The 20,253-nt window shown below is 38.3% G+C and overlaps 3 protein-coding genes across 3 annotated transcripts; all 3 read left to right on the forward strand.

Annotated features, from left to right (window-relative positions):
- LOC115518291 (olfactory receptor 6C1-like) lies at nt 1–948 on the forward strand. Its single transcript, XM_030321717.1, has one exon. It carries the CDS (start codon nt 1–3, stop codon nt 946–948), a length of 948 nt encoding a protein of 315 aa, XP_030177577.1.
- A 5,415-nt stretch (nt 949–6,363) lies between these two features.
- Nucleotides 6,364–7,302, forward strand: LOC115518295 (olfactory receptor 6C3-like). Its single transcript, XM_030321721.1, has one exon. The coding sequence runs from the start codon at nt 6,364–6,366 to the stop codon at nt 7,300–7,302; it is 939 nt and encodes a 312-aa protein (XP_030177581.1).
- An 11,105-nt stretch (nt 7,303–18,407) lies between these two features.
- On the forward strand, nt 18,408–19,336 carry LOC115518917 (olfactory receptor 6C3-like). The gene is given in 4 exon segments (XM_030322508.1): nt 18,408–18,472; nt 18,474–18,528; nt 18,531–18,669; nt 18,672–19,336. Coding segments are annotated over 4 exon segments (924 nt in total).
- Nucleotides 19,337–20,253: the final 917 nt, after the last annotated feature.

Here is a 20,253-nt window from a genome sequence, read left to right on the forward strand (position 1 = left end):
ATGAGAAACCACACAGAAATAACAGAGTTTATCCTCCTGGGATTGTCAGATGACCCACAGCTTCAGGTGGTGATCTTTGTCTCTCTGCTCATCACCTACATGCTCAGCATCACTGGCAACCTGACCATTATCACCCTTACCCTGCTGGATTCCCACCTCCAGACCCCCATGTATTTCTTCCTCAGAAACTTCTCCTTATTAGAGGTTTCATTCACAACTGTCAGCATACCCAAGTTCCTGGGCACTATGATTACAGGAGATAAAACCATTTCCTTTAATGGTTGTATGATTCAGTTATTTTTTTTCATTCTCTTGGGAGTCACTGAATTTTACCTTCTGGCCGCCATGTCCTATGACCGTTACATTGCCATCTGCAAACCTCTCCATTACACGACCATCATGAATCACAGAGTCTGCATACTCCTGGTCTTTGCTTCATGGCTGGCTTCATTCTTAATCATATTCCCGTCACTTATGCTGTTCATACAACTTGATTACTGTAAGTCCAATGTTATAGACCATTTTACCTGTGATTATTTCCCCTTACTACACCTTTCTTGTTCAGACACAAAATTCCTAGAGATAGTGGGTTTTTCCTGCGCTGTGTTTACTCTAATGTTCACTTTGGCGTTAATAGTTCTGTCCTATATATATATCATCAGAACAATTTTGAGGATTCCTTCTGCTAGTCAGAGGACAAAGGCCTTTTCCACCTGTTCTTCCCACATGATCGTCATCTCCATCTCCTATGGCAGCTGCATTTTCATGTATATTAATCCATCAGCAAAAGACAGAGTGTCTCTGAGCAAGGGAGTTGCTGTGCTAAACACCTCAGTGGCCCCCATGCTGAACCCCTTTATTTACAGCCTAAGGAATCAACAAGTCAGGCAAGCCTTCATGGACAGGGCAAGAAAGATTGTATCTTTCTCAAAAAAAATGAAGAAATAAAAGTGTTATTATAATTAAAGGCACATGATGAGCAATTAAACAAAAGTAGGGCCCTTCCAAAGTTTATTAATATCTACACAGCCTCACTGGAGTTATTTTTTCTTAATTAAACTTTTATTACCAGCAGTTTACTGAGGAGACATATATATATATACATGTTTTTTCTATTTAAATTCCAATCCATCTTTCATGCATTTCCCTTCCTTTGAGCTAGTCTTCCCACTCTGTAACCATGAGACTGGCCTCATTTCTTATAAATATTTTTAAATACCAATTCTTTCAAAATCATACATAGAAAATCAAAGAAATGCAAAAAGAGACCCAAGATCAATGAGTTAAAATTGTTTTATGATTTTACCAGGAAACACTCTTTCAAAGAATTCAGAAAATATTGTCATGTTTAACATTCTTTTTAATTTACTATATAAGTATCATAAATATAACTTAGTCTTATTAGAATGTTACAGAGACTATCCTCTCCATTTTATAGCACGGTTAGTAACTATGCAAAAAAAGTGCAATTAAAAAAATAACAATTATTTTTTTGAGAACTCTAAAAGTATTTCTCAAGTACTGAGTTTAACTTTTCTGTGCCATAATTAATTGAAAACACAATTATAAATATACACTTACTTAGGAAAAACTTGAAGCAGTCCCTATTTTTGGAACTCCATAATTACCATATACACCATATCAGCTCTTTTAAAAGCCTAAAGAAATAAATATTCCTAGATACAGATTGAGTACATATACTGTGTTTCAGTAGTGTATTTAAATGCTTGATGTTAAACAGCTCTTTTTGAAAATCAGTTAAGTTATAAGTTTCTCATACCTTTTGTGGCTGTTTTGATATGAAAGCTTACACATACAATTCATTTAAGTGCAAAAGATGCAAAACCTTATTTGTTTCATAATATACTTTGTTAATAGAAAAATCATTTTAAGGGTGCTGGGTGGTTCAGTCAGTTGAACATGCAACTCTTGATTTAGGTTGTGGGATTGAGCCCCACATCGGGCTCCGCTCTGAGCGTGGAGCCTGCTTGAGATATTTTCTCTCTCTCTCTCTCTCTCTCTCTCTCTCTCTCTCTCTCTCATGCACACATACGTGCTCACACCAAAAAAAAAAAAAAAGTCATTTTAACAAAAATAAGTTACATACCCACTCTCACTGCTTTTATTCATTACTCTACTGGAGGTCCTATCCAGGGCATTAGCACAAGAATACTAAATACATTTAAAACTACTGGAAAAGAAGAAACAAATAAATCTTTCTTTGCAAAGAACATTATTTTCCTCCTATGGCCTTACTGCATTTACACTAAATGGTTCTTAACCCTGACATACTCCCCTCCCAGATATCTGCATGGGATAAGCCAGACATCCACATGTCCCCTCAATAAGGCCCACCCCAATGACACTACTTGAAATTTAGTGGCTCCCCACTTCCAAGATTTTTAAATTTTCTCTTCCTTTACAAAACATTAATTTACAAAAGATCATATAATGTACTAATCAATTGTGTCCATTGCTTATTGTCTGTCTTATACCCCTCACCCCATGAAAGCAGGGATCTCTGTCCACTTTGTAGACACAGTGATGTGTTCCAGCAGTGCTGTGCTGGGACCTGCCTATACACTTCCCAACAGCCAACTGTGTTTGTGTCTCCTCAATTCTGCATTCAGAAAGGCCACATCACCTGCCATGGTGGGAGACTTTACATCTTAAAAATTGATAAACTCTACCGATGGGCTCCTCACCTCTACTCACTGAGAGGCAGTTGTTAAACATTTACTGGAAGTCACTATTCCTCCTCATTTAGAACATATGTCTGCCATGTAGTGGGTATTCGATAAATATTTTTTGAATAATAAATAAGTTTAAATAACGTAGAATGGCTCCAGTGTCCTAGCAATCAGAGCCCTGACTAAATATTTTGTCCAACAGAACCACATACTATTTATATAATAATGCACATGACATTTAGCTTTTAAAACAATGTTCAAATAAAATGTGTGTTTCATCATAACTAGACAACTTTGAATGACAAAGAAATAATTAACTGAATATTTCTAATGCATTTGGTGCTCATTTTTTCTTTTATTTTACATTAGGACACTTGACAACTATGTAAAATCTATTTCCTTGATTTTTCATGAAATCAATTATAACATTTCTAGTTAAGGTTTTCATAATGAGCTTTCTAATGGTAGCAATGGATTCTCTAATGGATGCAAACCCTTGTTTTTCTCATAGAAAAATTCTTACAACTATTTGGGCTACACTTAATAATATATGAGATCCAACATCATCTGTCAATTGATAAACTTCTGAGATTATAGATTTAATTTGTAGAATAATAGTTCAATTAAATGGTGGTGCTCAGTAAGTAGGAGGCCAGTCAGACATCCTGAGAGGTGGGAGGGGACTTACCTATAAAGGATGATAATGTATCACTGAAATTAATTAGTAATATGCACTGGAATTATTTAGTAATATGATGTCAGTTAAGGTTTTCAGAGAAAGTCTTTAATAATTTTTTTATTTATTTTAGAGATAGAGCATGAGTGGGGGAGAAGGGTAGAAGGAGAGAATCCCAAGCAGGCTCTATGCTCATCACGGAGCCTGGGCTTAGATCTCTTTACCCTGAGATCATGGATACAGACGAAATCAAGAGTCTCAACTGACTGATTGTTTTACTGGTTCATAAATATTCTCACAATGAAAAGATGTCATATGCACAAATATAAATAAGGATTTAATGGAAGTAAATAACATAATGAAAGCAAGTAGTCAAAAGGCAATAAAAGCCACGTTAGCAGGAGCTTTGGGAAGGGTTTCCCTAAATTCAAAGGCCCAATACAGGGATAAACCTTCTCATGTCTTTAATTGGTTGTCCATTTCAGAAGGCAATCAAGTCACACTAGAAATCCATAGCAGCATTTTCTACCATTTCATTCTGCTAAAGAATTCTTCTCGGGGTTGCCAGAATTCAAAGGATATAAGGACACCAATTCTACTGAGGAAAAGTCCAGAGTTTCTGGGAGAAAATGTGACTTCCTTGTATAATCAGAAGGGTGAATTCCAAGTCCAGCTCCCACACACTCATTATCACTCTGTTTATGTATTTGCCTATTTACCTCATAAATTTGCTTTTATACTTCTTAATCAATGTTTATAAAAATGATTCACCTGTATCTTTAATGATTCTTCTCCTTGGCACTCAGTTTACTTAATGAATTCCCCTGGGCCAACAAAAAGACATAGTTAAATAGGTCCAGTTCCATTTGTATGGCATATATTGAAAGGAACATTCCTTACTTTCTATTTTTCAAAGCAGCATTTGCAGCAAAATATAGCAGGGAACCTAGGGAAAATAATACTTAGATTTTATAGATGTATAATCAGAATTACAAATTATTGATTTAAATGTTTACATGAATAGAAAGAAAAATGATTTAATAAATCAGTGTGTTGTACTATATGAAAAGAGGCAAATGGGAGAGTACTTTACTAGCCAACCCAGGTGTAACTGAATTAGTACATGGAGCTTGATAAGAGATGAAAAGCCAGAATGAGTTGTACTACAATAAAATGTTTTCAGAAATTCATAGTATCAGTAATGAAGGATATCGTGAGTCACATATAATTAATCTACCAACAAAGAGAATTATGATCCTTAAGAACTTGAAAAAGCTAAAACAACAAACTTCTTTTGAGAGCACAATAGAAACCAAGTCTTTTGCTAACTCAATTTAGCAGCTCTGAAATTATGTAAATATTTAAGCAAATCAGATGACAAAATTTGAGATTAAATCATCCAGAAGAACCAGAGTAAGTAAATTTTTCATTCAATATATATGTCTTCATTTTATACCAATATCTTCAAAAAATATTATTTGTATATGTTTGGGGATTTATAAACTTTTCAATATTAAAAATTAAATAACTGTTTACTACCAAGAGACTATTAATGCAATGTTAAAGGAGGAACATAGAAATAAATCTTGGATTGTTCATTTCTTTCTAACTTGAAATCATATTCTGTTATAAAAGTAGGGTTTTAAAAAAAATTCCCAGGGCACATGGGTGGCTCAGTCAGTTAAGCAGCCATCTTGGGCTCAGGTCATGATCTCATAGTCCATGAGTTGGATAGAGTCCTGCGTCAGACTCTGTGCTGACAGCTCAGAGCCCGGAGCCTGCCTCAGATTCTGTGTCTCCCTCTCTCTCTGCCCCTTCCCTCCCCCTCTGCTCATACTCTGTCTCTCTCTGTCTCTCAAAAATAAACATTAAAAAATGATAACAAATTTTTTAAAATTCCCTTCTGGAAAGAGTGTCTGTTATTTTGATTATCTACATGTTTATCTTCCATGACAATATTGTAAATATATATATATATATATATATATATATATATATATATATATATATATATTAGGCATTATATGAATTAAACTATTTCCAGGATATTATTTATTTTAGTAATAGAAGGAATAGAAGGGTACTTTCTTGGCTGTTTGGCCTTTTTATCAGAAAAGGAAACAAATGATGAGAGATAACATCAATCAAACCCTTAAGAAAGTAATTTATGAGATGAGGCGCCTGAGTGGCTCAGTCAGTTAAGTCTCCCACTTTGACTCAGTTCATAATCTCACAGCTTCTGAGTCCTAGCCCCATGTTGGGCTCTGTGCTAACAGCTCAGAGCCTGGAGACTGCTTCAGATTCTCTGTCTCCCTCTCTCTCTGCCCCTCCCCACTTGCGCGTTCTGTCTCTCTCTCTCTTAAAAGTAAACATTTAAAAAAATTTTATTAAAAAAGTGATTTATGAGAGAATGTGAACAAAACATTCCCATGGAAAAACATGTATGTTCTAAGTGAGATGATTACTATGGTGACAAGTTGTTTAATCTTGTGAAAGTTCCCTCAACTATGTAGCTTCAAAATACAAAATGTGAGGGCAGCCTAAATAACTCCTATAAGATTTCAAACCCTATATTTAGATTATCCATAATCCAGACTAGTTTTTATAATATTGAGGTAAAGGAAAAATCATTAGAATATTTTTATGTTTTTATAAAAAAGAGAATAATTACAAGTTTAATTTTGAAACATTAGAAGAAATAGCTTCTGCTTAAATGCTAGCAAAAGACATTTTTTATAATCCATGGCCTGTGATTGTGTATACTCAACAATAAAAGATCAATCTTTAACTTCAGATCATGTTATTACTTGAATGTAAGGTCCAATAGAAATTGGACAGAGTTGCTGAAGGGGAACATGTGTTTTTGGCTTTCATAGATTATTCACCATCATGGACATTTTAAGATTTTATATTCTATCCTCAATCTTCTTTTAACTCTTTTATTTTCTATAGGGGACCATACATTCTCTGTTTGAAAGTGGGGAAAAATGATCAGCGATGAAAAACTACACAATACCTAAAGAATTCATTCTTCTAGGGCTATCTGATGACCCAGAGCTCCAGACTGTGATTTTTCTCTTTTTAATTATCACATATATATTAAGTGTCACTGGAAATTTGACCATCATCACTCTCACCTTGGTGGATTCCCATCTACAGACCCCTATGTATTTCTTCCTCAGGAACTTCTCTGTATTAGAAATATCCTTTACAACTGTCTGTATTCCTAGGTTTCTGGGCACAATTATCACCAGAGACAAATCTATTTCATACAATAATTGTACAGCTCAGTTGTTTTTCCTCATCTTCATGGGTATAACTGAGTTTTATCTTCTCACTGCCATGTCCTATGATCGCTATGTAGCCATCTGTAAACCCCTACATTATACAACCATCATGAACAAAAGAGTCTGCATTTTACTTGTCTTCTGTGCTTGGCTGGCAGGATTCTTAAATATCTTCCCACCAGTTATTCTTTTTCTCCAGTTAGATTACTGTGGCTCCAATGTCATCGATCACTTTGCTTGTGACTATTTTCCCCTCTTGCAGTTATCTTGCTCAGACACATGGCTCCTAGAAGTGATTGGCTTTTACTCTGCAATAGTCATACTGCTTTTCACTTTGGCATTAATAATTCTATCCTACATGTTCATCATGAGAACAATTCTGAAACTGCCTTCCGCCAGTCAGAGAAAAAAGGCATTTTCTACGTGTTCCTCTCACATGATTGTCATTTCCATCTCTTATGGAAGCTGCATATTCATGTATGCCAACCCTTCCGCAAAACAGAAGGCATCACTGACCAAAGGAGTAGCTATTCTGAATACCTCTGTGGCTCCTATGATGAATCCATTTATATATACCCTGAGGAACCAGCAAGTAAAGCAAGCCTTTAAGGATACTGTCCAAAAGGTTATGTTTTTCTCCAGTAATTGAAGGCATTAGTAGCATTACAAGAATGAAGTGCTTGGAAATACTTTCTTTTATTCACACTTTCTCAAAACTCCCTTTCTTTTACTCGGGTTATGTGTTTTCCCCTTTTTTTCCATCCCCCTATTACAATTTCCCAATCATGGAACTCAATAAATTTGATAATGTGAATATAGTGTCAGAATTGTCTGTACACTCAAAAGTTTTATTCAAATGTATTTGAATGAAGTAATAAAATTGGGTTGATGATTATGATTTTGTTTTTTTTTATATATATATGAAATTTATTGACAAATTGGTTTCCATACAACACCCAGTGCTCATCCCAAAAGGTGCCCTCCTCAATACCCATCACCCACCCTCCCCTCCCTCCCACCCCCCATCAACCCTCAGTTTGTTCTCAGTTTTTAAGAGTCTCTTATGCTTTGGCTCTCTCCCACTCTAACCTCTTTTTTTTTTTTTTCCTTCCCCTCCCCCATGGGTTCCTGTTAAGTTTCTCAGGATCCACATAAGAGTGAAACCATGTGGTATCTGTCTTTCTCTGTATGGCTTATTTCACTTAGCATTACACTCTCCAGTTCCATCCACGTTGCTACAAAAGGCCATATTTCATTTTTTCTCATTGCCACATAGTACTCCATTGTGTATATATACCACAATTTCTTTATCCATTCATCAGTTGATGGACATTTAGGCTCTTTCCATAATTTGGCTATTGTTGAGAGTGCTGCTATGAACATTGGGGTACAAGTGCCCCTATGCATCAGTACTCCTGTATCCCTTGGGTAAATTCCTAGCAGTGCTATTGCTGGGGCATAGGGTAGGTCTATTTTTAATTTTCTGAGGAACCTCCACACTGCTTTCCAGAGCGGCTGCACCAATTTGCATTCCCACCAACAGTGCAAGAGGGTTCCCGTTTCTCCACATCCTCTCCAGCATCTATAGTCTCCTGATTTGTTCATTTTGGCCACTCTGACTGGCGTGAGGTGATACCTGAGTGTGGTTTTGATTTGTATTTCCCTGATAAGGAGCGACGCTGAACATCTTTTCATGTGCCTGTTGGCCATCTGGATGTCTTCTTTAGAGAAGTGTCTATTCATGTTTTCTGCCCATTTCTTCACTGGGTTATTTGTTTTTCGGGTGTGGAGTTTGGTGAGCTCTTTATAGATTTTAGATACTAGCCCTTTGTCCGATATGTCATTTGCAAATATCTTTTCCCATTCCGTTGGTTGCCTTTTAGTTTTGCTGGTTGTTTCCTTTGCTGTGCAGAAGCTTTTGATCTTCATAAGGTCCCAGTAATTCACTTTTGCTTTTAATTCCCTTGTCTTTGGGGATGTGTCGAGTAAGAGATTGCTACGGCTGAGGTCAGAGAGGTCTTTTCCTGCTTTCTCCTCTAAGGTTCTGATGGTTTCCTGTCTCACATTTAGGTCCTTTATCCATTTTGAGTTTATTTTTGTAAATGGTGTGAGAAAGTGGTCTAGTTTCAACCTTCTGCATGTTGCTGTCCAGTTCTCCCAGCACCATTTGTTAAAGAGGCTGTCTTTTTTCCATTGGATGTTCTTTCCTGCTTTGTCAAAGATGAGTTGGCCATACGTTTGTGGGTCTAGTTCTGGGGTTTCTATTCTATTCCATTGGTCTGTGTGTCTGTTTTTGTGCCAATACCATGCTGTCTTGATGATGACAGCTTTGTAGTAGAGGCTAAAGTCTGGGATTGTGATGCCTCCTGCTTTGGTCTTCTTCTTCAAAATTCCTTTGGCTATTCGGGGCCTTTTGTGGTTCCATATGAATTTTAGGATTGCTTGTTCTAATTTCGAGAAGAATGCTGGTGCAATTTTGATTGGGATTGCATTGAATGTGTAGATAGCTTTGGGTAGTATTGACATTTTGACAATATTTATTTTTCCAATCCATGAGCAGGGAATGTCTTTCCATTTCTTTAAATCTTCTTCAATTACCTTCATAAGCTTTGTATAGTTTTCAGCATACAGATCCTTTACATCTTTGGTTAGATTTATTCCTAGGTATTTTATGCTTCTTGGTGCAATTGTGAATGGGATCATTTTCTTTATTTGTCTTTCTGTTGCTTCATTGTTAGTGTATAAGAATGCAACTGATTTCTGGACATTGATTTTGTATCCTGCAACTTTGCTGAATTCATGTATCAGTTCTAGCAGACTTTTGGTGGAGTCTATCGGATTTTCCATGTATAGTATCATGTCATCTGCAAAAAGCGAAAGCTTGACTCCATCTTTGCCAATTTTGATGCCTTTGATTTCCTTTTGTTGTCTGATTGCTGATGCTAGAACTTCCAGCACTATGTTAAACAACAGCGGTGAGAGTGGGCATCCCTGTCGTGTTCCTGATCTCAGGGAAAAAGCTCTCAGTTTTTCCCCATTGAGGATGATGTTAGCTGTGGGCTTTTCATAAATGGCTTTTATGATCTTTAAGTATGTTCCTTCTATCCTGACTTTCTCAAGGGTTTTTATTAAGAAAGGGTGCTGGATTTTGTCAAAGGCCTTTTCTGCATCGATTGACAGGATCATATGGTTCTTCTCTTTTTTTTTTGTTAATGTGATGTATCACATTGATTGATTTGCGAATGTTGAACCAGCCCTGCATCCCAGGAATGAATCCCAATTGATCATGGTGAATAATTCTTTTTATATGCTGTTGAATTCGATTTGCTAGTATCTTATTGAGAATTTTTGCATCCATATTCTTCAGGGATATTGGCCTGTAGTTCTCTTTTTTTACTGGGTCTCTGTCCGGTTTAGGAATCAAAGTAATACTGGCTTCATAGAATGAGTCTGGAAGTTTTCTTCCCTTTCTATTTCTTGGAATAGCTTGAGAAGGATAGGTATTATCTCTGCTTTAAATGTCTGGTAGAACTCCCCTGGGAAGCCATCTGGTCCTGGACTCTTATTTGTTGGGAGATTTTTGATAACCGATTCAATTTCTTCGCTGGTTATGGGTCTGTTCAAGCTTTCTATTTCCTCCTGATTGAGTTTTGGAAGAGTGTGGGTGTTCAGGAATTTGTCCATTTCTTCCAGGTTGTCCAATGTGTTGGCATATAATTTTTCATAGTATTCCCTGATAATTGTTTGTATCTCTGAGGGTTTGGTTGTAATAATTCCATTTTCATTCATGATTTTATCTATTTGGGTCATCTCCCTTTTCTTTTTGAGAAGCCTGGCTAGAGGTTTGTCAATTTTGTTTATTTTTTCAAAAAACCAACTCTTGGTTTCATTGATCTGCTCTACAGTTTTTTTAGATTCTATATTGTTTATTTCTGCTCTGATCTTTATTATTTCTCTTCTTCTGCTGGGTTTAGGCTGCCTTTGCTGTTCTGCTTCTATTTCCTTTAGGTGTGCTGTTAGATTTTGTATTTGGGATTTTTCTTGTTTCTTGAGATAGGCCTGGATTGCAATGTATTTTCCTCTCAGGACTGCCTTCGCTGCGTCCCAAAGCGTTTGGATTGTTGTATTTTCATTTTCGTTTGTTTCCATATATTTTTTGATTTCTTCTCTAATTGCCTGGTTGACCCACTCATTCGTTAGTAGGGTGTTCTTTAACCTCCATGCTTTTGGAGGTTTTCCAGACTTTTTCCTGTGGTTGATTTCAAGCTTCATAGCATTGTGGTCTGAAAGTATGCATGGTATAATTTCAATTCTTGTAAACTTATGAAGGGCTGTTTTGTGACCCAGGATATGATCTATCTTGGAGAATGTTCCATGTGCACTCGAGAAGAAAGTATATTCTGTTGCTTTGGGATGCAGAGTTCTAAATATATCTGTCAAGTCCATCTGATCCAATGTCTTATTCAGGGCCCTTGTTTCTTTATTGACCGTGTGTCTAGATGATCTATCCATTTCTGTAAGTGGGGTGTTAAAGTCCCCAGCAATTACCACATTCTTATCAATAAGGTTGCTTATGTTTATGAGTAATTGTTTTATATATTTGGGGGCTCCGGTATTCGGCGCATAGACATTTATAATTGTTAGCTCTTCCTGATGGATAGACCCTGTAACTATTATATAATGTCCTTCTTCATCTCTTGTTACAGCCTTTAATTTAAAGTCTAGTTTGTCTGATATAAGTATGGCTACTCCAGCTTTCTTTTGGCTTCCAGTAGCATGATAAATAGTTCTCCATCCCCTCACTCTGAATCTAAAGGTGTCCTCAGGTCTAAAATGAGTCTCTTGTAGACAGCAAATAGATGGGTCTTGTTTTTTTATCCATTCTGATACCCTATGTCTTTTGGTTGGCGCATTTAGTCCATTTACATTCAGTGTTATTATAGAAAGATACGGGTTTAGAGTCATTGTGATGTCTGTATGTTTTATGCTTGTAGTGATGTCTCTGGTACTTTGTCTCACAGGGTCCCCCTTAGGATCTCTTGTAGGGCTGGTTTAGTGGTGACAAATTCCTTCAGTTTTTGTTTGTTTGGGAAGACCTTTATCTCTCCTTCTATTCTAAATGACAGACTTGCTGGATAAAGGATTCTCGGCTGCATATTTTTTCTGTCTAGCACACTGAAAATCTCGTGCCAATTCTTTCTGGCCTGCCAAGTTTCAAAAGAGAGATCAGTCACGAGTCTTATAGGTCTCCCTTTATATGTGAGGGCACGTTTACCCCTTGCTGCTTTCAGAATTTTCTCTTTATCCTTGTATTTTGCCAGTTTCACTATGATATGTCGTGCAGAAGATCGATTCAAGTTACGTCTGAAGGGAGTTCTCTGTGCCTCTTGGATTTCAATGCCTTTTTCCTTCCCCAGTTCAGGGAAGTTCTCAGCTATGATTTCTTCAAGTACCCCTTCAGCACCTTTCCCTCTCTCTTCCTCCTCTGGGATACCAATTATGCGTATATTATTTCTTTTTAGTGTATCACTTAGTTCTCTAATTTTCCCCTCATACTCCTGGATTTTTTAATCTCTCTTTTTCTCAGCTTCCTCTTTTTCCATAACTTTATCTTCTAGTTCACCTATTCTCTCCTCTGCCTCTTCCATCCGAGCCGTGGTGGTTTGCATTTTGTTTTGCATTTCATTTAAAGCGTTTTTCAGCTCCTCCCAACTGTTCCTTAGTCCCTTGATCTCTGTAGCAAGAGATTCTCTGCTGTCCTATATACTGTTTTCCAGCCCAGCGATTAATTTTATGACTATTATTCTAAATTCACTTTCTGTTATATTATTTAAATCCTTTTTGACCAGCTCATTAGCTGTTGTTATTTCCTGGAGATTCTTCTGAGGGGAATTCTTCCGCTTGGTCATTTTGGATAGTCCCTGGTGTGGTGAGGACCTGCAGGGCACTTCCCCTGTGCTGTGGTGTATAACTGGAGTTGGTGGGCGGGGCCGCAGTCAGTCCTGATGTCTGCCCCCAGCCCACCGCTGGGGCCACAGTCAGACTGGTGTGTGCCTTCTCTTCCCCTCTCCTAGGGGCGGGATTCACTGTGGGGTGGCGTGGCCCGTCTGGGCTACTTGCACACTGCCAGGCTTGTGATGCTGGGGATCTGGCGTATTAGCTGGGGTGGGAAGGCAAGGTGCACGGCGGCAGGGGGGGCAGGCTTAGCTCGCTTCTCCTTAGGTGATCCACTTCAGGAGGGGCCCTGTGGCAGCCGGAGGGAGTCAGATCCGCTGCCGGAGGTTTGGCTCCGCAGAAGCACAGAGTTGGGTGTTTGCGCGGAGCGAGCAATTTCCCTGGCCGGAACCGGTTCCCTTTGGGATTTTGGCTGGGGGATAGGCGGGGGAGATGGCGCTGGCGAGCACCTTTGTTCCCCGCCAAACTGAGCTCTGTCGTCCGGGGGCTCCGCAGCTCACCCTCCCTTTGTCCTCCAGCCTTCCTGCTTTCCGAGCAGAGCTGTTAACTTATGACCATCCAGACGCTAAGTCGCGCTTGCTGTTGGAACACAGTCCGTCAGGCCCCTCCGCTTTTGCAAGCCGGATTCGGGGGCTCTGCTTGGCTGGCGAGCCGCCCCTCCGCCCCGGCTCCCTCCCGCCAGTCCGTGGAGCGCACACCGCCTCGCTGCCCTTCCTACCCTCTTCCGTGGGCCTCTTGTCTGCACTTGGGTCTGGTGACTCCGTTCTGCTAATCCTCTGGCGGTTTTCTGGGTTATTTAGGCAGGTGTAGGTGGAATCTAAGTGATCAGCAGGACGCGCAGTGAGCCCAGCGTCCTCCTAGGCCGCCATCTTCCCCTCCTCTGAAGAACATTTTTTAAAAAGTTATTTATTTATTTTAAGAGAGAGACAGACAAACAGACCATGAGCAGGGGAGGGGCCTGACTCGGGGCTCCATCGCAGGAACTGTGAGATCATGATCTGAGCTGAACAAAGAGTCAGACACTCACCCAACTGAGCCACCTACGTGCCCCTAAAAGAAAAACATTTTTAAAATGCTACAATTTGAGAGTTTTGTGTGACATTATATTGTGTTCATTATAACATAAATATTTTGTGACTGACAGGACTACATGATGTTTTGTGTTCTTATATAGAAATCTTTTAATAACTATTTTCATATAGTCTATATCAGACACCAAGTAATCATTTTTGTACAAGATTCAAAATAATTTATTTCATGTGTTAACACTAAACAGATATATTTTATGTTTTACTTTTGCACAATGTGAATCTTATATAGTGAAGGTTAGCATCTATTATACAAAGGCAGAAGCCAAAAACATACGTATCTGTGACCACAACGAGGATAGATGATGGAAAGTAGAAATAATTCCCTCCCAGCAATTTTGTAGGTAAAGCACTATAGTAATATCATTAACATATTAAATTAATTGGTAATCGTGAGTAAATATCAATCCTTTTAACAGCTCTGAAACCTCTGATGGATATAGAAAACAAAGGAGACATTACAGACTTAACCAAACTGGGCAGTTAAGCTTTTTTTTTTTTTTTGAATGTTTGTTTATTTTTGAGAGAGAGAAAGACAGAGCGTGAGTGGGGGAGGGGCAGAGAGAGAGGGAGACACAGAATCCGAAGCAGGCTCCAGGCTCCGAACTGTCAGCACAGAGCCCGACGTGGGGCTCAAACTCACAAACTGTGAGATCATGACCTGAGCCGAAGTCAACCAACTGAGCCACCCAGGCACCCCCAGTTAAACTTTTCTTAAGATGATCTTAGAGGATAGCATCAGTCCCAGAATGGAAAGACCCTTTCCCTGAGGAGAAGCACAGGTCCCATCACACCAGGTCCCTGAAGTTTGGAGTTTTAAAAGGCAGCAGGCCCAGCTAGTGTAGAGCTCAAGGTGTACTGCATTGCTCCAGGCAGGCAAGTGACCCAGATACAGCGTGAATTCAGCGATCTAAAAAATGCCTGGGATGCCACAGAGGAAACAATTCACTCCTCTGAAACTGCAAGTAGTTTCACTGCTTAATAATTCACTCCCTGAGAGCAGCAAGCATGGACTCCCCTCACTAGGAACCAAGGAGCAGGCTGGTGCCAGTTCCCTCCCCCACCCCTCAGCAAAAACCAGCTTCAGTAAACAGCACAGCACCAATACTGGCAACTCAACCTGCTTACACTAAGTCCCAAGTCACTGTGATCCACCAGGACTGCTTTCCTAGGCCCCGTCTGCCTTAGGACGAGCACAGCAGGCCCCTCCACAAGAAAACCGGCACAAACCACCACATACGCCACATCTACTGACCACAGAGTTGTGCAAAGTTTCAGCTTTAGTGGAAATACTGTGAGGTCTCTTTTAGCAAGCAGATCAGAGCACACCTACTTAAAACTCACCACACTCTGGCCAAGGTCCAAATACTTCCCACTTCACGCAAGGAGAAAGTCTGCAGAGAACTGACCTGAGGGATAGAGCAGCCATAACACAACAGCAGAGTGCACGAAGCATACACCAGAGACACTTCCTGAAGGATCAGGCCTGGGCAATATATGACATCTTCTTCATAAAACCATTCCTCTCAGGACCAGGAAACATAAAAAGGCTTTTCTAACTCATAGAAGAAGACATGTGCCTAAAGAAAATGCCAAGACTGACAAATTCCTCCAAAAAGAAAGAAAAACAAAAGGTCATGGCCATGGATGAAATTGAAACAGATATAAGTAATATATCACATCCAGAATTTACAACAACAAGGATAAGGGTACTAGCTGTCCTTGAGAAAAGCATAGAAGACACCAGGGAATCCCTTACCACAGAGATAAAAAAAGCTAAAGACTAATTAGGCCAAAATGAAAAATGCAATAACTGAGATTCAAAACCAGCTGAACGTGATGACCACAAGGACGGAAGAAGTAGAGAAATGAATAAGTGATATAGAAGATAGAAGTATAGAAAATAATGAGCTTCACAAAAGGGGGAAACAAAAATTTAGATAACTAAAGTAGGCTTAGGGAGCTCAGTGATACCATCAAGGGTAACAACATTCATATTATAGCAGTCCCAGAAGAATAAGAGAGGGAAAAGGGGGCAGAACATTTACTAGAGGAAATTATAGCTGAAACCTTCCCTCATCTGGGGAGGATAACAAATATCCCAATCCAGGAGGCATGGAGAACTCCCATCAAAATCAACCAAATCAGGCCAACACCAAGACATACTGTAAATTTGCAAAATATAGAGATAAAGAAAAAGTCTTAAAAACAGTAAGACAGAAGTCCCTATCTTATAAGGGAAGACCATAAGGTTAGCAGCAGACCTCTCCACAGAAACATGGCAGGCTGGAAGGGAGTGGCATAATATATTCAAAGTGCTGAATTGGAAAAAAAAATCTACAGCCAAGAATACTCTATCCAGCAAGACCATTATTCAGAATAGAAGGAGAGATAAAGAGTTTCCCAGACAAAAAAAAAAAAAAAAAAAATAACACTAAAGGAGTTCATGACCACTACACCAGTTCTGCAAGAAATATTAAAGGGGACCCTGAGAGGAAAAAGAAAGACCAAAAGCAACAAGGACTATAAAGGAACAAAGAAAACCTCCAGAAACAATGACAAAACAAATAACAAAATGGCACTAAATTCATATCTATCAATAATCCCTCTGAATGTGGGAGCCCTGGGTGGCTCAGCTGGTTAAGTGTCTGACTTCCTACGAGGTCTTGATCTCAACAGTTTCTGAGTTCGAGCCCCACATTGGGCTCTCTGCTGTGCAAAGTCCGCTTCGGCTTCAGATCCTCTACCCACCTCTCTACCTCTCCCCTGCTCTCTTTCTCTCTCTCAAAAAAAAAAAAAAGAACAATCACTCTGAATGCAAATGGACTAACTGCTCCAATCAAAAGACTTAGGGTGTCAGAGTAGATTAAAAAACAAGACCCATCTATATGCTGCCTACAAGAGATTCATTTTAGATCTAAGGACACCTGCAGATTGAAAGGGAGGGGACAGAGAAACATTTATCATGCAAACAGATGTAAAAAGGAAACCAGGGTAGTCATATGTATATCACATAAACTAGATTATAAACCAAAGACTAACAAGAGATGACGCAGGGCACTATAATAAAGGGGTCTATCTAACAAGAAGATCTAACGATTTTAAATATTTATGCTCCCAAATTGGAACACCCGAATATATAAACCAATTCATAACAAACATAAAGGAACTAATTGATAATAATACAATAATAGTAGAGGACTTTAACTCCCCAATTACATCAATGGGCAGATCATCTAGATAGAAAATCAACAGGGAAAGAATGGCTTTGAACGACACACCAGACCAGATGGACTGAACACATATATTCAGAACATTTCATTCTAAAGCAGCAGAATATACATTCTCTTCAAGTGCACATGGGACATTGTCCAGAATAGATCACATACTGGATCGCAAATCAGGTCTCAATTAGTACAAAAAGATTGAGATAATACCATGCATATTTTCAGACCACAATGCTGTGAAACTTGAAGTCAACCACAAGAAAGAAATTGGAAAGACCACAAATACATGGAGGTTAAAGAACATTCTACTAAAGAATAAAGGGGTCGGGGTGCCTGGCTGGCTCAGTCACTTAAATATCTGACTCTTTTGAGAGACAGAGACAGAGTGTGAGCAGGGGTGGGGCAGAGAGAGAGAGAAAGACACAGAATCTGAAGAGGCTCCAGGCTGAGCTTTCAGCACAGAGCCCGACACAGCGCTCAAATTCATAAGCAATGAGATCATGACCTGAGCTGAAGCTGATGCTTAACCGGCTGAGCCACCCAGGAGCCCTATATCTGACTCTTAATATTGGCTCAGGTCATGATTTCATAGTTCATTAGATCAAGCCTCCATGCTGACAGAGCAGAGCTTCATTGGGATTCTCTCTCCCTCTTTCTCTGCTTCTCTCTCTCTCCCTCAAAATTAATAAATAATCTTTAAAAGAATGAATGGGCCCGCCAAGAAATTAGAGAAGAAATGTTAAAAATAAATGGAAACAAATGAAAATGAAAACATGACAGTCCAAAACCTTTGAGATGCAGCAAAAGTGGTCCTAAGAGGGAAGTATATGGCAATACAGGTCTTCCTCAAGAAGGAGAAAAATCTCAAACAAGCAACCTAACCTTACACCTATGAGAGATAGAAAATAAACAACCAATGAAGCCTGAAGCCAGCAGCTGAAGGGAAATAATAAATATTAAACCAGAAAAAAATTATATAGAAAAAAAATAGAACAGATCAATGAAACCAAGAGCTGCTTCTTTGAAAAATTAATAAAACTGATAAACCTTTAGCCAGATTCATCCAAAAAAAGGACTGAAGTAAAGAAAGTCACAAATGAAAGAGCAGAAATCACTACCAACAGAAATAGAAACAATTTTAAGAGAATATTATGAAAACTACATGCCAACAAAATGAACAACTTGAAAAAAATGGATAAATTCCTAAAAACGTATAAATTACCAAAAGTTCAACAAAAAGAAATAGAAAAGTTGACCAGACTGATAACCAGCAAAGAAACTGAATCAGTATTCCATTATCTCTCAACTAACAAAAGTCCAGAGCCAAATGGCTTCACAGATGAATTCTACAAAACATTTAAAGATGAGTAAATACCTATTTTTCTAAAATTATTCCAAAAACTAGAAATGGAAACAAAACTTCCAAATTTACTCTGTGAGGATTTTTCAGCCATATATTTGGCTTAAAGAAAATAAAAATCTGTATGAGAAACCATACAATGATTACAGAGTTTGTTCTCTTGGGCATCTCAGATGACCCAAAGCTTCAGGTTAACTTTATTTATGGCTTATGTATTAAATGTCACCAGAAACCTAACCACCATTAACAGAATGTCACCTTGACAAAATGTCATCTCAAGATTACTATGTATTACTTCATGAGGAATTTCTGCTTCTTAGAAATTACATTCACCAGTGTGTCTATCCCCAGATTTGCGGGTACGATCATTACTAAAGTCAAGACATTGCCTATAACAATTGTTTAGCTCAGCTATTTTACTTCACCTTCATGGATATGTCAGAGATTTTTCTTCTCAGGGCCACGTCTTTTGATCACTACATTGCCATCTGCAGGCCTCTTCATTTCACCACCATGAACAAGAAAATCTGCACCCTGCTGGTCTTTGGGTCATGGCTGGGAGAATTCCTTACCATTTTCCCACCACTCATGCTCATCCTCCAGCTAGATTTCTGTGCTGCCAATGTAATCGATCATTTCTCCTGTGACTATTTCCCCATTTTACAACTCTCGTGCTCAGATACATGGCTTTTAGAGATGATTGGCTTTTACTTTGCTTTTGTTACTCTGCTCTTCACGTTGGCATTCGTGATTCTTTCCTACATGTGCATTCTTAGCACCATTCTGAGAATCCCGTCTGCTACTCAGAAGAAAAAGGCTTTCTCCACATGTTCCTCTCACTTGATTGTCATTTCCATCTCTTATGGGAGCTCTATATTCATGTATGTCAAGCCTTCAGCAAAAGAAAGAGCATCACTGATCAAAGGGGTAGCTATTCTCAACATCTCAATTGCCCCCATGTTGAACCCTTTTATTTATACCCTGAGGAACCAGCAAGTAAAACAAGCTTTCAAAACTTTGCTTCATAAAGTAGTGTTTTCTAGAAACAAATGAAAGTATGTATTAACAAGAAAGGATGTTATTGGGAAGATCCACTAAAGGAAAAACAAAATTTTGACTTCTACAATATGCTCCCATATCCATCTCACAGATACTTGCAAAGCTGTGCTCATTTGCTTAAGCTTTCTTGTACACTGAAAGTAACTATGGTGTGTCTTTCAAACTGTCTGTGGGTTCCATTTTCTCATTGATTTACAATTCTAAATAGAAATCCAGTGGCTATAAAATATAAATCATTTTCCTGATTGTTCTGAATGATATAATTTTGTATATTGTAATGGCTAAAGGAGTAAACACTGTTTTCATCAACTTACTCTTTTTTGTTAACAATATCACAGTGTCTTTTGTAAAGTTTAAAAATATGAAATTATCTGTAACAACCATATTTTTTGCACACTATCTTCAGTATCTGTCCAGTTCTTCCAACTCATTTAGTTGACTTGAGTGTTTATTTTACTACGTATGATTTGAACATCATATGTCTTCTGTTTTCCAGTTATCCTTAAGGCATGCATTATGTATCTTTTTTTAACATATTTTCCTTGTTTATCTGTATTATTTTTAAAAATATTTAACACATGAATATTTAGGCAATTATCACTAAACTTAAGCCACCAGGAAGTTTGATAAAATTTAAGAAAATTTCTTCCATAGAAAACATTTATATTGTGCCGTATGCTGAACTACGTATGTCCTCAATCATATCATATTTAATCTTCACAGCTAGATAGTAAATTAGACTAATTATCTCTTTTTTTTTTACAAGTGAGTAAATAGATGCTCAGAAAAGTTATATAAGTTGCCTGCGATCTTCTGCTATAACAGCCAATAGCATAACTTGATTTGAAAAACAAAACAGACAAAAACTTGTTTGCTCTAATATACACACACACACACACACACATATATAT

The sequence above is a fragment of the Lynx canadensis genome, chromosome B4, assembly GCF_007474595.2.
Source record: "Lynx canadensis isolate LIC74 chromosome B4, mLynCan4.pri.v2, whole genome shotgun sequence".
NCBI lineage: Eukaryota > Metazoa > Chordata > Mammalia > Carnivora > Felidae > Lynx > Lynx canadensis.

Coding starts and splice junctions, on each gene's coding strand:
- LOC115518291 (XM_030321717.1), top strand. CDS start 1: ATGAGAAACCACACAGAAATAACAGAGTTTATCCTCCTGGGATTGTCA.
- LOC115518295 (XM_030321721.1), top strand. CDS start 6,364: ATGAAAAACTACACAATACCTAAAGAATTCATTCTTCTAGGGCTATCT.